Source organism: Catharus ustulatus, chromosome Z (genome assembly GCF_009819885.2).
Source record: "Catharus ustulatus isolate bCatUst1 chromosome Z, bCatUst1.pri.v2, whole genome shotgun sequence".
Classification (NCBI taxonomy): domain Eukaryota; kingdom Metazoa; phylum Chordata; class Aves; order Passeriformes; family Turdidae; genus Catharus; species Catharus ustulatus.
In genome coordinates this window covers 46,129,013-46,152,427 of record NC_046262.2, presented here as the reverse complement: position 1 = coordinate 46,152,427, position 23,415 = coordinate 46,129,013, and the positions used below count along the sequence as shown (strand labels likewise).

The 23,415-nt window shown below is 39.4% G+C and overlaps 1 protein-coding gene across 8 annotated transcripts in view; it reads left to right on the top strand.

Annotated features, from left to right (window-relative positions):
* Positions 1 to 23,415, top strand: part of FAM172A (family with sequence similarity 172 member A) — a 298,225-nt gene that overhangs the window by 174,118 nt on the left and 100,692 nt on the right. For all 8 annotated transcript variants that reach the window (XM_033084694.1, XM_033084695.1, XM_033084699.1 and 5 more), the window contains exon 8: positions 8,092 to 8,211. In XM_033084694.1, the coding sequence (XP_032940585.1) occupies positions 8,092 to 8,211 (120 nt within the window). The remainder of the gene's footprint in view (positions 1 to 8,091; positions 8,212 to 23,415) is intronic.

Here is a 23,415-nt window from a genome sequence, read left to right as displayed (position 1 = left end):
TGAGGGTTTAGCTGGAAAAATGCTTTTCTATCTTGGAGTTTCTTTTTTTTTCTCTTGTGTGCCATAAAGTTGGAGTATAAAGGAGAAAAGTAACTCCCTCCTACTGCCCTAGCATGTTAGGATTTGCTCTGTTGCCACATATATGTATAGCATATGTCTGAATTGTATTTCCTGACCACTCTCACCAGGGAAAGAGCAGCTTGCATTCGAAGGGGGAAAAGTGGGACAGGATTCGAAGCCATCTTCAATGGTAATTGTGGTGGGAGCTGGGGAGAGCAGGAGCCCTGGGGAGGAGCCCAAACACAAAGCATAAAAATCATGGCTATACATTGGTCTTGCATTAGCTAAAACTGGTGATTTTAAGCCTAACCTCAGGAGTTGTACCATAGCAAAGTGGTGGTATCACCACTTCTTCCCAAACCAGCTCTTCATCTGCTCTGCACTGGTGGAGGAAATTCGCATTTTGTATCAGTCCACCAATACAATTTTTATTTGCATTTTTTATTTGGCTGTTTGTTATGCCAGATACTGCATATTTCATGGAATACTGCTTGATTGAGAAGGACTGTTGAGATTGCATGCTTTCATGATAAATTTTTGGCAGTTTTGGTGGTGGGACTACCTTTAATTTAGCATTGTGGACATTTAACTGCAATATATAAGGCTTCTGGTCTTCCTTTGTGCTGCTGACTCTATGCACACAATGTTACTGGGCTGTCATAAGCAATATTGGGAACACTTCCATCACCAACCCAGTTCACAAATAAAATAGAAATTGAAACAGAAACACGTCAAATAGATTTGGGAATAAACTGAGAGCTGTAATACAAAAAAGAAAAACCAACCTCAAGTCACTTTGCCATATTGCTGTCTGAAGGCATGTGCCAAGTAACAACCTTGGCTATGCTATTTATATCCTGTAACTCCACAAATGACCAGACTTAGGTATTGTGATACCCAGTCTCTCCTGTCTCAAAATTGGCTGCTGCCTATTGCCAGAGTATGTATCTGGCCCCCACCTCGGAAAGTGCCCTTAAAAAATAGTATAATTTTTTATTTCAGCCCTTCTTCCTGCAAGTGCAAGAGTTTGACATTTTTACATCCGAAGACTCATTATCTAATTTCTGCTAAGCTCATAAGTAAGGAATTTCTGAATACAGATGCTGAATAAAATAACATCATTTATACATTTACATGATTTTAGTGTTGAACCAGTGCAGATTCAATGCTCTTTGTTTCCATAGGGCTACACCAGACATTGGTAACCATGAACCCACTCTGCACAGCTGATCAAATTCTGCTGAGTTTTGTCGTTTTAGTATGGCCAGGTATGCAAATAAAATCCATACACAGCACATAAAAGGAGGAAAGCAATGTGTCCTCTGTTCAGCCTTTCAAAGTATCAACTGTCTGTGATTTCATCTCTTCTCCTCTTGTTTTCTCTCAAGTTGTCTCTTTATTACTCAGGACACAGCAACTAAAATAACTTGCTTGACTCACTGCTCAGCCTTCATTGTCCTTGCTTTCCTGTGCTCTTTACATGACCTACTAAATTGAATTTCAGATACATGTTGTCAGATTTAAGATCTGGCGTAAATTTGCCTCCACTGTCACTTTTCCTCTTGGTGTTTGTTTTTACAGCATCCTTTTGTCTGGTTTCACACACCTGCAATTGTCCCTGTACAGAATATACTGCTATGATATGGCTATTGTCATGCTTCCTGAAAGCTCAGTTATTTAAGAGTTGTGCAAGAGCCAACCCATCTTCATGTTTACAATCTCCATCTACATAGTGTACCGATAAGTGTTGTCTGCATCAGTAAGTAAAGCAGAAATACCATTCCTATTGTTACTAAAAGGTCCTGCTGCCTCCTGGGATCACTTCAGGTATTGGAGCAGGGAGCCTTTTCAAATAACTGTGCAAGAATTCTCCCAACTCAGAGGTTGAAAAGGTAGAAAAGATTTTCAGGTAGATGGGATACTTCCTAACACACTGGAATTTCTCAGTTAAAGACAAAATCTGGTTAAATGTCCTGTGTTAGACACTTTCACATATTCATGCTGCAGAAATATATAAAAACAAAATGCTTGCTTCCTTCCTTTCTTGTTTTCAGTTTATATCCACTCCTTACTTTAATATTCCTCTGTGGTTGTAATGCCATAGCTACTGTCTTTGGTGTGGGGAGAAAAATCACATACTGGTTTTTTTTTTTTTTTTTTTGCTTTGTTTCGTCTTTTTTGCCCTCAAAACTATCCTGGTTCTCAGCCAGGACAGAGTTAATTTTTTTGCAGTAACTGTGAGAGAATGGAGTCTGGAGCCATGAGAACATGTCTAGGTTATTATTCTGTATCACCCCTTGTCACTGTTGGGGCAGAAATGGGGAATTCTTGCTTTCCAGAAGAAGGTGGTATGACTTGCATTCAGGAAGAAGAGCACAAGTGAGGAGGGTCTGTCTGCCATTTTGTTCATTTTTTTGGGGTTGCACTGGGTCAGCTCAGGCTCAGTGAGCATTTTTTTTTCATGTAAATCACCCTCTTTTCTGTATACTTTTCTTATTAATATTGTTACTGTTAGTGTTTGTTTTCTTATCTCATTGCTGTTTCCAGTAAATTCTTATTTCAACCCATAACCTCTGTCATTCATGTCTCCCACCAGAAGAGCAGTGGGAGGAGTGGTTTCTGGTTTGGAGAAGTCTTGTTTGGGGGGTCACTAAACTAGGAAGTGACATTCCTGAACCATGACAAAAAACTCTTAGAGCATGTCCTGCAGAGAAAATTTTGGAGCTGCTCTGATGGTAGTAACCCATTGTAAAATTTCATTTTGTTCCTCCCTAGTGAAAAAGTTTTTTGTCATATGTAAGGTAAATATTTGCAAAAGGAGTGAGAAAAATACAAGAGGTGATAAGCATCATTTAGTAGTCATGAAGGGTACTGTTGTAACAGGTTATTTTTATACCTCTATGACATTAAATTTAATGATTTTTTGGAAGAGTTGGGATGAATTACAAAAGTTTGCCTGCTCCAAGGCTCCCTGAGGCAGTGGGACGAACTGTATATGACTGTCACAGTGTTAATGGTGGGAAAGATCTAACACATCCAAGGGCAGGAGATCAGAGCCTTCTGCCTCCCAGCCAGTGTGCAGTTCTTTTCTCCCATATTTAGCTCATGCAGCATATTTGGTTACATTAGCTTGCTGAGCTAGAAGTTGTTTCACTGTGATAAGTGGTAATTAGAGGAACCATCTTCAAATAAATTCTTAAAAAGCTGTTCACTTCTATGGCATATTTCCCCATTTGTGTGCATTTCACTTTTACTTTGTCTTAGAATAATGTGATTCCTACTGCTTGATTTTAAAAAAAACCTGAAAGTAGAAGGTTACCAGATCTGAAAACTAAATTACTTAGTCTTTATTTTTTTCTTTATTTGACTTTATTTAGTTTTGATGTATTGGAAGTTTCAGATGGGGATCTGAGCTGCTTTGCCTCAGTAAAGCTAATGGTGGTTCAAGGCCTCCAGATCTTGCCCCATCTGTAAATTTCTGGCAACAGGTTACTTCGGGGGGAAAAAAGAGCCCAAAGCCCAAACTGAAATTTGGCGCTGAAACACTAAATACGTGAAACAGTCACAGTAAGCAGTCTCAAAGGGCAAGCTGCTTTGCAGGATCTAATTAACCTTAGGAAATAATTGCACAAATATGCAAATGTTGTTTAGACAATTCCATGTGTTATCGACTCAGGTAGTCTATCATAATCGCAGGCCTTGCAATGTCTAGGTGTTAGAATCTGGCATAGTTGATAAGGCTTCAGTTGCTGCATCACTCCAACCTGGTATTATTAATTATTATTGTTAATAATTACTGTGGTATTACATTGGTAAATTTTTTGAATGCAACTGAATGTAATAATGTATTCACGGTGTGCAATCTGTTTATCTGTGTATACCTAATGGCTCCAACCATTAAAATGTTATGTACCTTTCAACTCCTAGCTCCAGCCATACTGGAAAAAATGGCAGACCAAAATCTGAGTTCACTCCCTCCGGATTTCTGCCAAATGGATGGCCCAGGAATAGCCTTGTTTGGGCTCCTTTGTGTTGAATTAACATTGCACACTTCTCAAATCATATGGTGCTTAATCTTTTTTTCCTTTCACGTCTAATTATTGATCAAGAGGAAGGGTTTTCAGGGATGGAGACCCATGACTATGACTTCCACAGCTCTGAAGAACTAGACTACTTATTTTGACATAGAATTACCCATTACAGGTGACCAAATGTCAGCAGTGGGAAATCTAAGTTCACGTTTTCCAGCACCTTTCCATCCCAGTCTGTTTCACAAACAAGAATGCATTCAACCCAAGGTGCCTTTTGAGGTGCATAGTGTTATTTCTCCAGGCTAATGTCCATTCATTTCTGTAAACTTGTGTAGATAATTATGTAAACTCTGACCAGGAGACCCCTTCTCTATCAAATAATTTAACAATGTTCTATATAAGTGCATTCAGTTTAGCTACTGTGAAATTAAAGAAAGCAACAGCCGCCTAAGACTGTCACCTTTCATGCTGAAAATGCAGCATCCAGTCATATAATTTAATCCAAGCCAGGGAGTAGAGGTTAAACCACTCAGACCCAGTGCAACTGGAAGTCCTAAGGAGATCAGCTGTGCTTTCCTGCAGCTGGATGTTCCACATACAGACCTGGTGCCAGTTCTGAGGTGTTTGTAATATGGGCTTGTTAACAAGGGGGAAAAATAAGCAGGTGCTCTGACAAAAGAGCTTTTCTTCTAAACATATAGGACTACTCCAAGCGCCTTCTTATGCATATGTACTTTTCTTACCTTCCTAAGGGACAGTTTATCCTGATATTTTATGGCTTTTTTAATCTGATAATGAAGGAAGTTGCAGTCTATATTTAACTCATTTTAGCTCGTTTCTTTTTGCTTTTACAGAATTCTGTTGAGTTTTTGTACTGGACTGTGAAGCTGTGCAGCTATTAATTTAGTTTACTAGACTGGTTATGCTTTGATTGGTGAAAGCTTTTTTGACCTGAGTTCAGAAGCTTTTTGCTTGTTTTAGGCTTGTGGAATCTAAAATTGTGTGCTTTTACCAGCAGTGTTTAGAATAATAAATACAAAGTAACCTGTAAATGCTATATTAAGCAGAAAAAAAGTCCTCTTTTCCTCAGACTGTTAAAATAGCATTGTGTATACTTATACAAAAATTGCTGTTAAACGTATCAATGGCAACATTACTATTGAAAAATAAGTACCTCCTGTATATATAACTGACGTATGTATTTTAGATAAATTAGTAATCCTGAAACTTTCCAGTGTTTTAATGTGCTTTTTCCATACAGATTTTAAAGTACTTCACTTTTGTATAGGAAACTCCTGTTCAAGTTGTCCTTCAGCTTTATTTTAATAAGTGGTTTGTCAATCTTACTTTCTTTTTGTAATTTCTTTTTAAAAATTTCCCTCATTCCTCACAAAAGGAGAAGTCTTCACTTTTTGTACCTATCTATACAATCAAATTCCAAAACATCAACAAACTGTTTTGAAATATGTCCTTTCTCACACTGAGAATAGTTGAAATATTTACAATAAATGATACGTAATTAGTTAAAACTATGTTTGTCATAGTCAATGAAAAGCAGAATCTGTTCAGAAATAAGAGAAATTCAGGTTTTTCTGTCTTATAAACACTGCTGCTGAAGCAGAAAAACACATCATTTTTCAAAAAACTTTGAGTGAGGATTCATAAAAGGTCTGTTGACATCTCACTCTTACTTAGAAAACAGGGTATAAGAATAGAAGTAGAAGCCAAAATCAGCCGCATCTTTTAGTTGTGTCTCTTCCCCACTCATTTTAGACAATTATAAGAGCTTAAATCCCCAAAACTGAATTGAAGAATTGAGATCTAGATCACCTTAACATTCTTGATAAATTTCAATAATTCGCACTGTGCAATTAGCAGATTCTGATTGCCAGTGGCTTTTGCTGGTTTGTGCTTCCTTTTTCCTAAAGAAACAAGGTTTTGTTGTCTGTGTCTGAGTTAACTAAGGATGTGAAGTTGTTGCTGGCACAGAGCAAAGGGATGCAAATTTTAGGAAATTACATGATCTTGATTGATCAACTTTTTCTGTCATTAAAAAGCCTGGAAAGAACCAACCTTATTATCCTGGGTGTGTGAAATACTGGTGGAGTAGGGTGCCTAGCAGAACATCTTATTCTTGTCACTTGAGACTAGACCAAATTTGTAGTTATCACCTCAACAACCCAAGAAATAAGGAAAATCTAGAGGGGTATAGGTCTTTCCAAGAGCATCTAAGATACACATACACAACTGTGAGTTTTGATGAGAGTGCATTATAATCAATGTGTGTCACTCTAGTACTTTCTGTGACACTTTTACTGGGTGGTTTTGACAAAATCCTGCTCAATAATATGAAAACATGGTCTTCTACCTACCAAAAACTCCAAAGTAATAGCTACCACCAGACTAGAGGTGTTTTGTTTGCACCATATCTCATAGACTACAGTCACAAAATGTAGGATTTAAAAGAGTAGTTGCAAATACCATAATTTTAATCTTAATTCAAGTTTCCAGTGGCTCGTAGTATGAAAACAAAAGTAAAACCTGAAATTACAGGTCTTTACCAACCTCAGTTATTGTCCAATCACATATTTATATTGTTCCTACCTGTTTTTATTTACCAATCTAAGGCATAAGTAGTTTAAACAAACCCTCAGTGAACAAACATTTGACAAAGAGCTGTCAAAAGAATGAAAACCCGAGCTGTAGCTCATAACTGCTATGAATACGTCTGTTTAGCAGAATTGTCATCATGGTATTTACACAAAATTTTGCAGATTAGTAATTCTTGTTATACTTTTTAAAGTCAGCCCAAAAAGTAACAGTTTTACTGCCTTTAAATTGCAATCTTGAATTTTCTTTATGTGAGCAAAAGAATCTATTCTCTTTTTGATACTAGTGTGTACAGTAATTTCACAATTATAAGCTGCACCTGATTATAAGCCACATGTCCAGATGTCAGCAACATTTAGGTCTTCGTCAATATATAAGGTGCACCTGATTATAAGCCGCACTTCCATTCACAGTGAACTTTCACAAAGTTGCCAATTAGTAACAGAATCATGGGATCGCAGGGTTTACCAGCAGGTGCCGACCTTGGAAACATTATTTCCAAGTGAAAAATATACAGACAATAGCTGCGGCAGCGTATCCTGCAAGTTTTATTAACAAGCGGAAAAAGATACGAACAATAGTGTGGTCATTTTACAAGCATTTCCAACGAATCTGCATTGCCTTTAAATAACCACTCAACTGGGCAGCTGCACAGCCGCGCGGGCAGGCAGGCAGGCAGGTGGGTGGACGAGAAGCCGGACGGCCACACGGGTGGGCGGGGAGCGGGCAACCATGCGGGCAGGCGGGGAGGCGGGCAGCCATGCGGGTGGCCGGAGAGCCGGGCAGCCACGCAGACGACCGGAGAGCCAGGCAACCACGCAGGTGGGCGGGGAGCCGGGCAGCCATGCGGATGGGCGGGGAGCCAGGTGTCTGGAGAGCCAGGCGGCCGCGTGGGCAGGCGGGGAGCCAGGCGGGTGGGCAGGTAGGCAACTGTGGGGCAAGCAGAGAGCCACACAGACGGAGAGGCAGGCAACTGGAGAGCCGGGTGGGCAGGCAGCCGGGTGGGCAGGCGGGCAGGGAGCCGCGCAGCTGCACAAGACTGAAAACACAGAAAAAATACAGAGGAATATCATGGGCTCGGATCAGCGGCGCCACCTCGCCACTGGGGCCGCGTGGGCTCCGGCTCAGCTCAGGGCTGCTTCAGGCTCTCACTTCCAGGTTGGAAAGTTTCTGAACGTCGTTCATATATAAACCACTCCAGAGTACAAGCTGCACTTCTGGGTACGGACCAAAACTTTAGTTAAAATGGTGCAGCTTATAATCGTGAAATTGCTGTACTCATTTTATCTTTGTTTTAACAAAACATTCTAATATATAAGAACGCATTGCTTTTAGACAGAATTGCCATTTTTTAAAAGATAATTGTCACAAACATAATTTCTTCTTGCAGGATAATGGCTCTCCTGAAGAACATGCAATTTATGTTTGGGACCATTTTATTTCCCAGTCAGCTGCAGAGAATGTGTTTTTTGTTGCTCACAGCTATGGTGGACTTGCCTTTGTAGAGTTGGTAAGTGCGAATTCTCCATTGCCTTATTTCCTGAAGACTGTCACAGATTTTCTACATTCATTTTGATCATCTTCTTGAAAGTAGCCAGGTAGAAACAACTGAACCAGTGGTTATCTACAGGTTGGTCAGGATTTCTTTGCAACCAGAAGGTTGCTTCTTTTCTGATTTTTAAATAAGACAGTAAGATCCCAAGTGTGTATGAACCTGAAAGACTGTGAGGAAGCAGAACATGCTGCATCCTGTTTGTCCAGATTGTGTACTGAAAGGCACCAGTTTCTGCTGTGGGGCAGGAAGACCTGGGGACATATGAGAGTAAGGACATATAAAAACAATTTTAAAGTGAAGTCGCAGTAACAAATGCAGCTTTTTGTATACAGATTGGAACTGAACATGTGGGGAAATTTAACAGTTTTATGCAGTTTTTGCAGTCTTTCTACAAAGGTCTGCAGAACTTGCTGGAAAGACTTTTGTTTCCCCATTTATTAAGGCTTTGCAGTGATATAAGATGGGAAAAACCTTGTTCACTATAAAGCTGCTCTACATCTGATGCTGAGACTGCTAAACATCTAGTTTGTCAGTCTTTCACTCTTCTCTCTAAAGGCACATCTCTCAACCCCGTGTGGTATACCAAGCTGCCTGTTAAACTTGTATACTGTTCTGTCAGTGTAGCTGCAGTCACCTCCTATGATTTTAAGACAGTAGTGTAAACAGGATGTGTTTTATTGAAGAAAACTACAAAAAAGTAGTTTCTTGTAGCAAAAGTCAAAAAGTCCTAATTATTGTGGAAAGGTAAATTGCAGAGCATTACAAAGACACAGGAGATAGCAGACATATATGTATATCTTTTGTCTACAACACATTAGCTTGCAGTAAATTCACGAATACAAGCCGCACTGAGTATAAGCCGCATCTCTGGGTGTTGGCAAATATTTCGTTCTTTGTCCATAAATAAGCCGCACCTGAATATAAACCGCTTTGTTGTTCGCAGCGAGGACCCGCATGCAACAAAGTTGCCAAATACTAACAGAACCGCGGCATGGTGGGGGGTTTACTGGCTCAACTAAGGCTGTGCAGGCTCGGCCCGCTAGGGGCTGCTGACAGGGCCAGGTGGCCCAACTCGATGGGGCTGCTCGGGGCTGGCCGCCGCCTCTGGGTCCGCTCGCCCCGGCCCCACTCCCGCCGCGGCGCCGGCCGGGCACGGAGCACCCCCTGCTCCCGCCACGACGGCGGAGGGCGGGGGCAGAGCCCCCCCGCTCCTCCCCGAGCCGCGGCAATGGCGGCGTGGGGCATCCCCTGTCTCTCCCCTGGGCTGCGGCGAAGGAGGGAAGAAGAGAGCACTCCTGCCTCTCTCCCCGCCCCCCGTGCTGCCTGCAGGGAGCCAGGGCAACAGGGTAACACTTTGTAACAATCGCTAGATGCCGGCTTTTACTGGCAGGTGCTTGGCTCGGCGCCCTGGCTGGCACGCCTGGGGTTGTAAATGTCAGAAAATTATTCACATATTAACTGCCCCCGAGTATTAGCTGCACTTCCGGGTTTCCACCAAAATTTTTGTCAAATTGCTGCGGCTTGTATTCGTGAAATTACTGTAATCTAACTGAAAGTTGTTTGAGGTGTTTCCTGCCTGAACATAAGATTAATGCCTTAGTTAAGAAAAAGCATGCATGAGTGTGTTGATTTTAGTCTTGCACTACTCCAAGTAGCAATAACAATCAAGATGACGGGATTGTTATTAAAAGGGAACCCCCTTTTTTGTTGTTGTTGAAATTTATGCCATTTTCACTTTCTCTGCAGTTCTGGAAGAGTATGTACAAAATAACACATGAGGTGTACAGGTTTGAGAGTTGAGAAACAGTTCATTTTGTGATCTGAGATAGTTTGAGAACTGATCATTTTTCACAAATATTTTATTACCTGCTCAATAAATAGTCTCAAAATTAAATGTTCAAGAGACCTTGAAGGTGAATAATTCCTTCTGTAACTGTATCTTTGGGCAAAACTTGTGGTGATGCATGTGCCTGTTGCTCTTGAGATGTCATGAATGTTAGGGAGCAATTGTTCTGTCTTGACGTTCCTGAGTTGTGATTTTCAACTGCTCTGTGTTTCGGCCCAGGTTACTCTGGTATAACTTGAGAGTCCAAAGTAAAGCAGAATTTCTGTAGGTTCTGTAAAGCCACATTGTTTGGGCCACCAGATGCCCAAAGATACATACCTGCATTAGAGAGTAGGAATGAGAATCAACTGGAGACTTTCCTCAGTGTTTCCTAAACAGAATGCTGACTTGAAGGAGTCTTGGAGAGTTTTTTCTTCACATTTCGATCAATGGCTTGAGGTGGCCTGGGTAACAGATAACCAAGGTGTCATTCTCATTGTGCCTGTTTCTCTTGTCACACTGGTGGATATTTCTTCACTTCTGTTCTACTCTGATATGAAGCACACTGATGTTTCAGAACAACACTTGACTTCTGATCTTGGGGGCTACCAGGGTCAGGGTGCTCAGAGCCTGTGAAATTATCACAAGCAGAGCAAAAATTTTTATAAATTACAGAAAGCAATCACTAAGTAACAAGTTAAAAAGGACCTTTGTCAGAAAGACAGGATGGTCTCAGTAAGAGGCAGCTTCTGTAGTCGGCTGTCTCTGCAGGAGATGCATGCTTGAGAGGAAGAATATAATACATATCCATTGACTCATCACATATCTGTCATGCAAAACTAGACCTGAAATGTATTTTTAATGTAACTCAGTGTTTTTCTAGAAAATCAAAGGGTATTAACACCTGGTTTAGGCAGAGATAGTTTGATATTTGGGTTCTACTAAAAGCAGTTTGATTAAATAATTCATGCAGTGAAGGACTTATCATTGAAATAAACCCTGAATGATTTTATTGCAGTATTAACTTTTAAGGTTTTATTTTGTTATCATCTCCTTTCCCTTAAACTTTATATCCATATGGTACTTTGTAATTTCAATGAGCTCCAAAAAGAAATGGAGCAGCTGATGGGCAATTATTGTCTTATGACAAATACATTTCCAATTGCTTCACTTTCTTCTCTGATTCATGTGGGGGTGATGATGAGGTTGATAGAGCAGCTACACCATGTAGCAACTGTACCACCTCTACACTTCCTTTGCAAGTGTTTGGGTTAACTGATTCATGAAATTGTAGGTTATGATTGTTATGGAGACCTGTTGCACAGCTGCTCCTTCTGCATCCATGCCTCTTACAGGGGAGCAGTGTGAAGCACATGGCTTTAATTTGGAGTGAAGGTTTATGCCTGAGCCCTCTGAATTTTATTTTGCTTGCAAGGAAAAAGAAAACAAGCAAAGTATCCAAAAATATTTGTGTTTTCATGTAATATCTTCTTAGTAAAGTTTCCATATTCAGTGGTGCGCAGTCTGCCATAATGGCTTGCAGTCATGTCAGCCACATCTTGCTGCTTCATAATGATGCAAGGCTCTTGGTGAAAACAGGGTGTTCTGGCATTAAACAGAAAAACTCAATGGAAGCTGATATTAAGCAAAGTCTTGTTCATGGATGTTCATACCATTGTGTGGAAGGAGCTGCTGCTCTCTCAGGAAAAGGCAGAAACAATGTTCAGTCTTGCACAGGCAGTACCCATCCAGGTGCTCCTTTGTCTGAAGCTGCTGAGGGAGGTACCATAGGAAAGACAGTGCTGCTGTACCTTGTCCCTTGATTGTCATTCACTTTGTTGGGAAACACAAAGTGAAAGAGAGCGAATAGGACCATTACATATGAAATTGGTATAAAAGGAGGATCATTTTTATTTACAGAACTTTGGTGGCCAAAATTTGGTCTTCATTCCAAATTTCTTCTCACCATAAAAATGAAGCTGTGTTTTGGAAATCTTTCATTAAACAAACAAGTAAGGCTTGGCTGTAATTTTCAAATACATGCCACATCAAGTAAAAATTATTGATCTTTGCAGCTTTTTGATCTACATTTTCTCATGTCTGTGATTGCAGAATATTAAGAAAAATAGGGTGAGTCTGCAATATCATGCTCAAATACAGAGACTGTTATCCAGTTACTACAACACAGGCACACATTTTCTGTACCTTGTTGTGTCATAGATTACTAGGGGAATAGTCGAAAGTGATTAAAATGTGTAAGAAATAAAGTTTCACCAGTAAATATATTAAATTTCATTGTTCTCTTGTTTATAGGTTGAATTACAAATGGTAAATCAAAAGTCATATGCTAGAATGTATCTTAATATTTAGTAATTAACACTTTGTGTAATTGTGGTTTGAAATTAAACATGCGGATATAATATCTGCACGTAAATTACTTTTTGAATGCAAAACACTAAAAATAGTTGTTGGGTCGTTGTGTTTTGCTAATTGCTAATTACTGATTTTGAAAAACTCAAGCCATGGTTCAAGAACACATCTCAGTTTCTTAATTCTGTTACCCCTTGCAGAGTGTAGCCAGGAATTTATTTTCAGAATCAGTTTGCTTTACTTGATGGTAAATTATGGAACTTTCCCAACTCCAAGCTTATAATAGTTTTATGAAATTTAACAGAAAGTGAGAATTTCAAGCTGATGGAGTCAATTTTATATTTAGTTTACAGAAAATAAGAAATTTCTGGTACAACACCTCCTTTGAGTTTTTCTGCCAACTTTTGTGAATTTACAATTAGTTTGCTTTAAAAATAATGTTTTTCCTTGTCATTACCTGCATAAAAGACCCACACAGGAGAATCTTTGTGGAAGATTTCTGCTGTTTGCATCTTGTATTTCTGAGACCCTAGGCTTCGCATTTGCAGTCATTTCCTCATAATCTTAGAGGTGTAGCTTTTTTGTTTCCATTTTAGTTAAATGCTATTTTTTTTTTTTTAAATACCAAATATCGTGGGAATCATGACAAAATTGTGAGATTCATTGACTGCTGCTGTAGAAATACAAAGTGCACAAGGGAATGTAATAATTAAGAAAAGGAAAGTAGGTTCATTGTCTTTAGCAGGTGTAAACTATTATGATTCTTTTGGCTAAAATACTGGGTGTACATATTGATAATTTGCAATAAGGTGTAGGTAGGGTGGTAAAGGTGTACGCAAAATGAGGGGGGGAAAGTGTCTTTTTAGCAGGCTTTGTTACAATCAGTGCCCTTAAAACAGATGTTCAAATTACTGTATCCACTGTAGAGTCCTAATTCCATCAAATCTGTGAGTTTTGGCAATTTCAAATAATTTCAGATCCATCATTTTGAGATCCTGTCTGCAATAAGCTGCCACTTCATTTTGCTGCATTGTGCTGAGTATGGCAAGGACCTGGCCCTGGCTGGCACTGATAGTTAATGATGATAGACAGGCACCTGCTGAGCTACCTGTGAGTCTCTGAGGCTGCATCATTATTCTGGTACAGGCAAAATGCAATTTATTAATGACTAGGCTGTGAACCTGTCATTATGTTTTCATTAATTTAATTTCCTGAAGTCTCAGACTGAATAGTTTGTTATATTTGGTTTTTTATATATACTTATATAAATATATCTACTTATTGTTTAATTCAGTTAACCTGGAAAATTGATGAGTGGGTACCATGGACATGCAACTCTTAATTACACTGGCTGACATGTTAAATTGAAATATCTCTACTGATGTGTGACAGAGATAGCATAAGATCTGTGATGGCTCTAGGAAGCATGGGGGAGAGCTAGAAGTAGAGAGCTGAGAAGAAAAACAGTTCAGTGACTGGGGTCCTTATTGTGAAGAAAAAAACATAATGCCACTGTGCTTTAAAGCTTTGTGAGTATTTAACTGAGGAGGGAAAAAAAAGATACTTTAGCTGTTGAATATCAGTTGGGAGAGTGGTATGAGATGCTGTCTTGAGGATTCATGACTCGGCTTATATGTCCAGTCTTTGGACAAGTCATCTCACCCAACCCTACCTGGTTTAGGTCTCAGATTTTTCTGTGTTGGACACTTACAATAGCATCTTTTTGAAGCAGATCTAACTTAATGCTCACATTCAGAAGAACAAGTCTGAAAGTAAAAATGAAATCTTAACTCTGTTCCATTATTTATTTCAGCTATTCTTTGTCATCCTTCTTGGGAAAGTACTCATTCATCTGAAAAAGGTCAAATAAGAGATGCGGGTGGACAAGAGAAACTAATGAAGGAGCCAGTTGTAGGTTGTGTAAAAAAAAGGTTGGATAGGAACAGGGTCTTTAGCCTTGATGCTGAGTTTTTTAGTATTCCTGTTACTGATATGGACACACAAATTAAGTATGTGCTCCTGAAATTGGATCCTGACATTAAGTGATGAAGTCACCATTTGTATTCAGAAGTAGAATTTCTGCAGTAATAGAAAGTAAAGGAAATAATACAGACTTCAGACAGTTAGGTGTTGACTGGTCAGGCATCTGCATCACAAAGAGTGATTTTATCAACAGAGAGCAGGGAGAAACCCTTGGACAACTGGCTTCATTGCCAATAGCTGTAAGTGAATGCCCAGCTAACATAACAAGAGTTAGATATGATACTGTGATTTGTTTGCTCTTTCTGTCCCAGGAAGGGGAGTGTTAATGCTGTCCAGCATGGTGCTATGATTCATCTGAGGTAATGTGAGACATTTGGGAAGATTAAGTCAGTCTGGAAGAGATGTGGGGAAGAGGTGTTCATACACTGGAATCAATGGGTAGCGTATTTTGCCAGAAACAATGAAGGAATGGTGCTGTGGCGTGGTGCCAACATGGACAGGTCCTATGTATCATAAGCACCAACATCAATATAGCTTTAGAGATAGTATACGCATGCTTTAGGCTTATCAGCCTTCAAAAGAGCTATGTATCTTGCTAGTGCTCTTACATTAACTTTGGTAGCTATATCTAGAAAGAAAATGTTCAACATCTGCTTTGTATTTGCTACAGAAACAGAGCATGGCTTGTTCAGCCTGGTAAAGGAAAGCTTAGAGGGATTGGTAGCACTCAGCAAATATATCAGGAGAATAAACAGCAGGGAGGGAGAGCCTTATAAACCAAAGAACAATATTGGCACAGGAACATGGATTAAAAATGGTCATGTATAAATTTAGGGTGGAATTAGGTTTCTCACCGTTGGATTAAGAAGTCCTGCTTAGGAAAAGACTGGGGCAAAGCTGCTGCCAAGCATGAGCCACACATGGCAAGAATTATGTGAGTAATTGGCTGACTGTTGGTCCTTGCTTCCCTCAAAAGCCATTATAAGCAGGTGCATGTTTTTAGCCGTGAACAATTGGACCACTGTTTGGATTAATTTGTCTGGAGTCAATGCTGCTCTGACTCAAGATTCACTCCACTGGAATAGCTAGTTTCTAACCAAAAACAGGTCAAACCTCTAACCAACAGTGTTAGCAAACAATTTTTTCCTTCTTATAATCATGGAATCAAAGAATATGCTGAAATGGAAGGGACACACATCAAGATCATCAAGTCCGACTCCTGACCCTGCATAAGATGCCCCAAGAATCATAACATGGCCCTGAGAGTGTTATCACAACGCTTCGTGAGCTCTGTCAGGCCTCGTGCTATTAGCCTATTATCCATTAGCCTATTCCACTGGGAATAGGAGCCTGTTCCATTGCCAGCCACTCTTTGTGAAGAACTCTTTCCTGATAGCGAGACTAAGCCTGCCTCAACTCAGCTTTTTGCCATTCCCTCAGATCCTGTCATTGGCCACAAAAGTAAACAGGTTCCTTCTCATCCCCTCCTGAGGATGTTGAAAACCATGAGGTCTCCCCTCAATCTCCTCTCCAGGCTGAACAGACCAAGTCACCTCAGCCACTCCTCATATAGCTTTCCCTCAAGGTCCTTTATCATCATCATTACCCTCCTGTGGATGATCTCTAACAGTTTTACATCTTTCTTATATTGCAGAGCCCAAATCTGCCCCCAGCACTTGAGGTAAGACTGCCCCAGTGCAGAGCAGGGTGGGACAATCCCCTCCCTTGCCCAGCTGGTGATGTTGTCCCTGATGCCTCCCAGGATGTGCTTGGCCCTTCTGGCTGCCATGTCCACTGCCATGCATTACTGACTCATGTTCAACTTACCACTGACCAGGACTCCCAGGTCTCTTTCCACAGCACTGCTTTCCAACCTGTTGTTCCCTAGTCTGTACACACAACCAGGTTTTTCCCACTGACCTTGAATAACAGGAATTTGGGAGCAGAATTGTTTTTGGAAACAGTGGACTCTTTTTTGTTAATGCTTTTTGAAATATGCAAGTTTCAGCATGAGGTAGAAAGCAACAGGCATAGCAGATCCTGTAGTGAGAGTTTGCAACCATAAGGAAATTAAGTGGTAGATTGAGCAAAAAATATTGAAATATGCATGTCACTATTTGCTGTACTGGAAACAACTCCTTAATCATATTTGGCTTTTAGTGACACATAAAGAAAGTGTGTGCCTGTGTGTGTGTATGTTTGTATACACATACATGTATCTGTATGCATATATTGCCCATTCTAACACAGAGCAGATAAACATTTTAGGCCACTCAGCCTAAATACAGTAATTTCACGATTATAAACCGCACCATTTTGACTAAAATTTTTCTCCCACCCCGGAAATGCGGCTTACACTCAGGAGCGGCTAATATGTGAAAAATTTTCTGAAATTTCCGACCCCGGAAGTGTAGCCAAGGTGCCAAGCCAAGCACCTGCCAGTAAAACCCAGGATTGCGCTATTGTTACAAATTGGTTACTCTGTTGTGTGGTGGGTGGAGGCGGGCTCCGTGCCAGCAGCACGTGGCGGGGAGGCAGGGGGCTCCCTCCTTCAGGCAGCGCAGCCCGGGGGAGAGGCACGGGGTTCCGTGCTGCTGACCCCGCGACCTGGGGGGGTCCCCTCCTGCTGCCACCACCATGGGTGCTGGCGGGCTCCATCCCCGCCTACCACCACCGGTGCAGGTGCGGGCGGGCTCCATCCCTGCCTACCACCGCGGGGCAATGCTGGGCCAGGGCGAGCAAGCCCCGCGGCAGCAGCGGCCAGCCCCAAGCGGCCCCGCCGAAGGCAGTGCCGAGCTGGGCTACCTGGCCCCGTCGGCAGCGCTGAGCGGGCCAAGCCCACACAGCCCGAACCAAGCCAGTAAACCCTGCAATCCCGCAGTTCTGTTACTAATTGGCAACTTTGTAACATGCGGGTCCTCGCTGACATCTGGACATGTGGTTTATAATCAGGTGCGGCTTATGTATGGACAAAGATCGAAGTGTTGCCGACACCCGGAGATGTGGCTTATAGTCCATGGGCTTGTAATCATGAAATTACTGTAAATACACTGACAAGCATACACTGACATCATTAGTTCACTTGCTAGAATTTATTGTTGTTATCCGTCGTGGTAGCAATCATGTAGTGGTGCCTTGTCCTAAAAAGCTCACAGTCTGGAAGGAAGTTCTAATGGGAAGAGTCAGAGAGGAATGATGAATGATTGCAACACAGTTCATAGCATCATAACTGCATGTCCTTTTAAATTTTTTAGTGGTTTAGTGCAAGAGGATGTCATGTTGGCATCCTCTTGCTCAGTTCATCTGAAGACCTGCTTGCCTTGCTACTGGGTGATAGTGGAGGATGGCAGCAGTGAAAGCCTGAGCATTGGCCACTTCCAGAGCAGACACGTTTTGAATATTTGCCCCTCCTTGTTACCTTGCTCAGCCTCATTATATTTTGCTTCCTGTTGGTCATTTGCGGATCCAGTATCTCATGCTTCATTCGACTCAGTCCATGGTCTGCATGTGCCTCTTCCACACTTCTTTCTAAAAGAAGAACAATGTTTCCTGAAATTTTATACTATATAATAATTGTTGGCACCGCATATCATTAGCTTTTTCTCTCATTGTACAATTCATATTAATTTTCTAATTTGACACCAATGTTGGCATGGTAATTGTGAAATAAACAAACAACTGGGTATGAGTAAAACATAGGGTTACTTGGAAATACATGTTTGTAGCCTATGGGATTTCATGGTCAAAAGCACAGCACTTTCTGCATTTCTTTGCAGAATTTTTTTTAGAGTTGCATCATCTCATTACTTTTATATTTTTGTAACTTCTTTGCATTGTTTTAAAATCCGTACATTACACAGTGAATATTAAGGTTTAGGTTTTTGCCTGAGGAGTTTTGTGATCTTTAGCAATTATTGTCATAATTTCATCGACTTGTTCTTTGTAGCTCAGCTTCTATAAGTATGTGTTCTGGGGTTTTTTTAATTTTTAAGTTTTATGCCTATCTGCTGAACTCAGTTCTATTTGTTAACATTTCTTTGGCATTATGCTGAGAAGTGAACTCAGAATTCTAGGTGCAGTTAACATAATTAGCTCAGGGTAAACTTCAGTATCTTTGTTCTGCTATGCAGCATTTTGGTCAATGTAACCTAAGTGGTACTAGATTTTTTTTCATAAAGTTTCTTTGAATTTGCTACCTACTAATGATCCTGTATCTCTCAAAGTGTTTTAGTGTTCTCAATTTTCCTTTCCCCAGTGGTACTGAATGTACTGAATGTGAATGCAGTAGAATATTTCCTCCCAGCACCCCCCCAAACAATATTATCTCACAGTCTTCCTAATTAAATCTAGCTGTGTTGTGGCCCTTGTTGTACAGGATGACAAACTGAATTGTCATAACAATTTCTTTTGTGCTACAGGTCTGTGAATCGTGGAAGCTTGTTTTGTATTTCTTTCATGCCTTACTTCTCTTGGCTGTTTCTCTCTCTTTATTGTCACCTCCAAATTTAATTAATTCCAGATAATTAAAAAGCACAGGACTTTATTCAAAGGACGTATCACTTGTCCTTTCAGCTGTTTGCAGGTAAACTTCTTCCCGTGAGCCTCTCAGAGCTGATGGTCAACATCACTGTTCAACCATCACCTTAAAATATGTAGAGCACGCTGTTGATTGTGATAGTTAATTTCAGAACCCAGGACAATTTTCCTGAATTTCTTGCATTGCTGTTGATTTCCTGACTGGTTGCACAAACTTCCCGGAAGTTAAAAGTTCCATAGAGGTGCTTGTTGTATGAACCATCTCACACTCATCAGAGCTCTTCAAAACATAGGGGAAATTCATCAATGGTAACGAAAGACGTGTCTTCTGTCCTGAACCTCTTAAGTACCTAACAATGCACAGTTTTGCCTAACTGCCATTCTTTGGATGGAAATTAATTCAGTTCATCTCTTTTGGCTCTCTGAGGTGAAATCCTGAGCTGCTGGTACATGTGCTGCTGTGCATCAATAAAAAGTCACATTTATTTTCCCTGACAGACTTACTAGCTTTTCACGCCGTCCAGGTTGATGATCTTCAGACTTTGCCTTCTTAATCTATGAATGTGCATCTTGTTCATTTTTTAATCTAATCCACTTGTTTCTGATTCTTACCAGAAGGCACCTCTTTTTGCTGTGTTACATCAGGATAGGAAAGTGAAATTTCTAGAACATTAGTTTATGTGGCTGTGGACATTGTATCTGGCTCTGCATTGATGTGGTTGTAGAGTCAAACGATTGAGTATTTTGGTTGTGGGATTCTTTTCCAGCAGGTACAGTATGAAAAAAACCTGGCATTTTATGAAAGTTTCTGTGTTGTTATCTCTCTAGATTAGTTTGGAGGACAGTGCAATGCTGAAGATTTTTCAAGATATGACATTGTCATAGTCTAAAGATTTACAGTTCTTTTTGAATTTATATAGGAAGACTAATAAAGAAAAAAAGTAGGAGTTTTATATTTGCTTATACATGATAGATGTGGGAATATCACACACAGTATGCACTTAGAAGTTTTTTGGTGAGTTAAGATTATTCCATCTGAAATATTAAGCTGTTCTAAATTCTGGCATTTGTTTTCTCTTGATGGAACAAAACATTTAAAAGATTCATTTGTCTCAGTGTAATTTCATTTTTCCCCATTTCTGTGACGTTATGCCGTTAAGAGCAAACAAATATATTATGTTAATGTTAATTTAAATGGTAATTATGCTGAAAAGTGTATGAATGGCTTTTATGTGAAACAGTAGAGAATTTATAAAACTTTAAAACCCAGTTTAATGGATCAATCAGAGGAATTGCCAATTAACAATATATCAGGCATTGCAAATCCAGGTGGAGTAAAAGGAATGCAGACATACATTGGTGAAGGGATCTCTTAAGCTGTGATACCATAAGAAGCAACTGGAATTTGCATTTTATCCTAGAACTTTCTTTAATCTAGTCAAGATGTGTTAGATAACTCTTTCAGAATATTAGTGAAGTATTTTAATATTAATAATAGCATGACTATCAATGTTTAAATGTTAAAATAATCCTATTTAAGGGCTTTGATTGAATGTGATAAGAAATAAAAATACTAGTAGATTTTGCATGTGTATTAATTGAGAAAATTGTGCTTCTAATGCTGCAGAATTGAACTGAGATTTTAATGCAATGTGTCAAAGTGCAGGAGTAAAATTGGCTCATAAACACCTGAAAAATAAATAGTATAATTAATTATTATTCTCTTTTCCATTTCTAAGACAAATTAAGTCTAATAATGAACCTCAGTATCCTGCAGGATAGAAAGGATAGAGGATAGAAAGGGCATGAGGTTTTTACCTTGATTAAGCTAAGGCATTTTATTTGCTCATCAGTATTAGTATTACATTTTGTCTTAGAGTGGATCAAGACATCTGACAGGAGTGATGTGTCTTTTTAAAAAATTAAAAAAAATAACCCCTGCCACCTCTCTTTCAGTCCCTACCCCTGTGGGTACGTAACTGCCAGTGTTTTACAATGTATTAAGGTACAATGATTATATTATCTCATCCTTTTAAAAAAAGGCATTGTTAATTTAACACTCAGTAATCTTATTTCACCTCACCACCATTGCAGTCTACAGCCAGCAGACTTTTTTTCTTAAACCAGCTGTTGAAAATAACTTAGTTTAAAGAGTTCACGGCTGAATGTGAGGGATTCATCATTATGTATTTACTGTGTGAGGCTGATATAGCTGTAAGGTTTTTCAGATGCCATTGATCTATTGCACATGTTCCCTCCCTGGGTTGCAGGACGTACTTCTATTTGCATAAGGCCCTGGGCAAGGTTCTTTCTTGCATTGATTGGCCTGTCCAAGGGAACCTGATGTGCTCCTGCATTGATCACCCTGTCTTTTCTTGGAAGGCAGTGTTACGCCAAGTTCATCTCAAACATTCTAGGGAAAACTCCACTGCAGATGTCACAATTTCATTCAGATGTTCCTTTGAGTATAGTCTTTTCCTTTTTTTTTTTCTTTTCCAGGATAACTTGCTTTGTTTTGGGGGTTTTCTTTTTGTTTTTTTCACTTAATTTGAATGTGTTTCTGCAGTTACAGTGAAGCATAGACTGGAGTGTAATGAAAAGCTATATTACATTTACACCAATTATTCCATGCTGTGGGGTTTTTTTCTTTAAAATAATGCCTATAGCTTCCAGCAAAATAAAAACTACTCTGTCTTCAAAGAGTTCACAGTTATAACAGAAGAATTAATCAAAGAAATGTGTGCTGCTGACTTAGCTTAGATTAATATTGTCAGTTTGTAATTTGTATGATTTGAACTAAATTTTCTTCAGTATTAGAAAAATAGTTCTAAAATGGCACCTTCAGCATAAAACTGTGTTTGTATTTTGGTTTTACTCCAAAATGGATCATGCAGGTAAATTGCTTAGCAGACCAATGACTGATCAGAGAGGACAAATACTTCTCTACAGTGCCCTTGGGTTGCCAACATGGTGTGTTGGGGGCTGTCTTTCCAAACCCAGGTTAAGCAGCTGAGTTCTTGACTCTCTCGGTAGGGGATGGAGCTTTTCAACATCTGCTGCAATAATAACCAATAATCAGGAGTTATGAAATACCCTGCTGCAATTTCTGAAAGCCACATATTTGCCTACATGCCGAATTATAGGCAAGGTGCCTGTTACTATTGTCTACCAAACTAATTTCTCTGGTCAGAAAATTATTTTACATGTCTATGTTCCTGCAGGTAAGGTGAAATGTGGTTATACTCAAAGAGTATCTTATATCTAATGAATAAGCTGACATAGGAACTTTACCAAGTACGTGATAGTACTGCATGTCAGTGAAAAACAAAATACTATGAAAGAGTTCCTCTCCTGTAAAGAACCAGAACAAAGAGCATCACAGGGATGTTCCTTGATTACTTTTAGAAAAATTTCCTATGGATATTTTTTGTGGATTTTGTAGAATTTTCTTTGAAATAAATAAGTATTCAGCAATACATAACCGAGGTCATGTTGATGCAGTAACATAAACTGTGCAGGCTTTTTTTTTATTACTTGAATAATCGTTTCATGTCTTTCACTGAAGCAATAATATTTCACATTGCATGGTGATACTCTGACCTAGGGAACATATTCCTTTGGTCATTTGGTGAAACAAAACTCAGATAAGTATAATTCAGGTAGCATATATAAAATTTCATCTTCATTATCATGCAAATGTGGTGAGAATATAACATTTCCCAAGATGTCATTTGACTATTAGGATCTTTAGAAAATGGTCTCTCAAAGCCACAAAGCTAATATTCCAGGAGAAAACTATATAATACCTAAAAATTGTCCATCCTTATTCTATATGAATAATAAATGTAGTAGGACAAGTCATTATTAAAATCACAAAAGAATGTGTTGACCTATTGGAACAAGGATCTATTTTGAATTTTGCATCAATCATGAATTTTAAACTTTCCGTAGCATAGAGGATGAACATGCAAGTACAGATTTCAAAATACTGCAGAGAAAAAAGAAGTAGGATCATAAGCAGAAATCTGATCTGTTTTGTTTCAGTACATAAATTGTATCTATGGGTATTTATACTGATACATATTTTATTATACATAAAAATATCCTTTGCAAGTGTTGTGTATTTTGTCTGTCTGTATTGTGCATGTATTTTTCATCTGCAACATTTTTCATTTTTCTTAAGCTCCTTTTGCTAATATTTGAATGAATGAAGGTAGAAGATGGGCATGGGCTAAATATGGACTAATCTCTTAAGTGGAGAGTGGAACTCAATTTTAATTCTAAAATAAAAGAAGAACCTGAGTGTCTCATAGCAGCCCATTATCTGTGTTACCCAGTTGTAGGAAAACACTGTACTTGTTCACGTGTGTGAACTATGCAGGGCATCAAGACTTAAATAAAATTTCTGGTAGCGAAAGGGATCTTTTGCAAGCAGTTTCAGTTTT